At 47.0% G+C, this 1,936-nt stretch overlaps 1 protein-coding gene across 2 annotated transcripts in view; it reads left to right on the top strand.

Annotated features, from left to right (window-relative positions):
• DHTKD1 (dehydrogenase E1 and transketolase domain containing 1) overlaps positions 1-1,936 on the top strand; it is a 56,784-nt gene that overhangs the window by 19,010 nt on the left and 35,838 nt on the right. For both annotated transcript variants that reach the window (XM_017529869.2, XM_017529871.2), the window contains exon 6: positions 74-245. In XM_017529869.2, the coding sequence (XP_017385358.1) occupies positions 74-245 (172 nt within the window). The remainder of the gene's footprint in view (positions 1-73; positions 246-1,936) is intronic.

Here is a 1,936-nt window from a genome sequence, read left to right as displayed (position 1 = left end):
CCAACTTGAACCTAAATTTCTTAAACCCTTTTGTTGCTTTTCTGCCCACCCTTCCCCTTCCCTCATGACTCAGGTTCATGGCGATGCTTCTTTCTGTGGTCAAGGGATTGTTCCTGAAACATTCACGCTGTCCAATCTCCCGCATTTCAGAATTGGTGGGAGTGTACATTTGATTGTTAATAACCAGCTGGGTTATACCACTCCAGCCGAAAGAGGAAGGTCTTCTTTATACTGCAGCGATATTGGTACGTAACACCAGGAGGAGCGGACGTTGCTGGGGCCGCCATGGAATTCCTAGGGAAATTTTTAGTGTACGCAGAACAATGAGCCTCACTAGTTATCCCTCCTTTCATTTAATTAATTAATTAATTAATTTTTTGAGACGGAGTCTTGCTCTGTCATCTAGGCTGGAGTGCAGTGGCACGATCTCAGCTCGCTGCAACTTCTGCCTCCCGGGTTCAAGTGATTCTCCTGCCTCAGCCTCCTGAGTAGCTGGGACTCCACATGTGCATGACCACGTCTGGCTAATTTTTTTTTTTTTTTTTGAGACAGAGTCTTGCTCTGTCACTGAGGCTGGAGTATAATGACATGATCTTCACTCACTGCAACCTCTGACTTCCGGGTTCAAGCAGTTCTCATGCCTCAGCCTCTCAAGTATCCGGGAATACAGGTACGTGCCACCACGCCCAGCTAATTTTTGTATTTTTAGTACAGACAGGGTTTCATCATGTTGGCCAGGCTGGACTTGAACTCTTGACCTCAAATGATCTACCCACCTCAGCCTCCCAAAGTGCTGAGATTGCAAGCGTGAGACACAGCGCCTGGTTGATATTTTACATGCCCGGCCTGTCAGTGTGATCTTTAAATCCAAGGACATAAGACAAGCATGGAGCCACAAGTGTGCCATCTCAAATTTCTTATAACTGGATTAGTGATCTGGTGCAAGCCAGAGATTAACACAATGAGTACAACACCAGAGTCCTTATCTCTAGGATGTTCAAACTCGGAGTGCCCAGGAGCCTTAGTGAAAAAGGATGTGTTCAACCACTAAACTTGGTCAAATAGTGTAGTTAGAAATAAGATGTGAAGGCTGGGCGTGGTGGCTCACGTCTGTAATTCTAGCACCTTGGGAGGCTTAGGTGGGCAGATCACAAGGTGTGGAGTTCAAGACCAGCCTGGTCAACATGGTGAAACCCCGTCTCTACTAAAAGTACAAGACTTAGCAGGGCATGGTGGCGTATGCCTGTAATCCCAGATACTTGGCAGGCTGAGGCAGAAGAATCGCTTGAACCCAGGAGGTAGAGGTTGCAGTGAGCTGAGGTCAGCCCACTGAACTCCAGTCTGGGCAACAGAGTGAGTGAGACTCTGTCTAAAAAAAAAAAAGGGAAATAAGATATAAAGGCCAGGATGGTGGCTCATGCCTATAATCCCAGCACTTTGGGAGGCTGATCTCTCAGGTCAGTAGTTCAGGACTAACCTGGCCAACATGGAGAAATCTTATATCTAAAAAAACATATAAGAGTTAGCTAGGTTTCATAGTGGGTAGCTATAATCTCAGCTCCTTGGGCAGCTGAAGCAGGAGTATTGATTGAACCTAGGAGGCACAGATTGCATTGACCTGACTGCACTGCATCATGTGCGACAGAATGAGACTCCGTCTTAAAAAAAAAACAAATAAGTCCCAGAGCAGTTGCTCATGCCTGTAATCCCAGCACTTTGGAAGGCCGAGGCGGTTGGGTCACCTGAGGTTGGGAGTTTGAGACCAGCCTGACCAATATGAGAAACCCTGTCTCTCACTAAAAATACAAAATTTAGGTGTGGCGGCGTATGCCTGTAATCCCAGCTACTTGGGAGGCTGAGGCAGGAGAATCGCTTGAACTCAGGAGGTGGAGGTTGCCGAGATCTCACCATTGCATTCTAGTCTGGTCAACAAGAG

The sequence above is a fragment of the Cebus imitator genome, unplaced genomic scaffold (assembly GCF_001604975.1).
Source record: "Cebus imitator isolate Cc_AM_T3 unplaced genomic scaffold, Cebus_imitator-1.0 Scaffold61, whole genome shotgun sequence".
NCBI lineage: Eukaryota > Metazoa > Chordata > Mammalia > Primates > Cebidae > Cebus > Cebus imitator.
The sequence above is the reverse complement of the archived record's forward strand: the minus strand, read 5'-3'. Positions and strand labels throughout refer to the sequence as shown.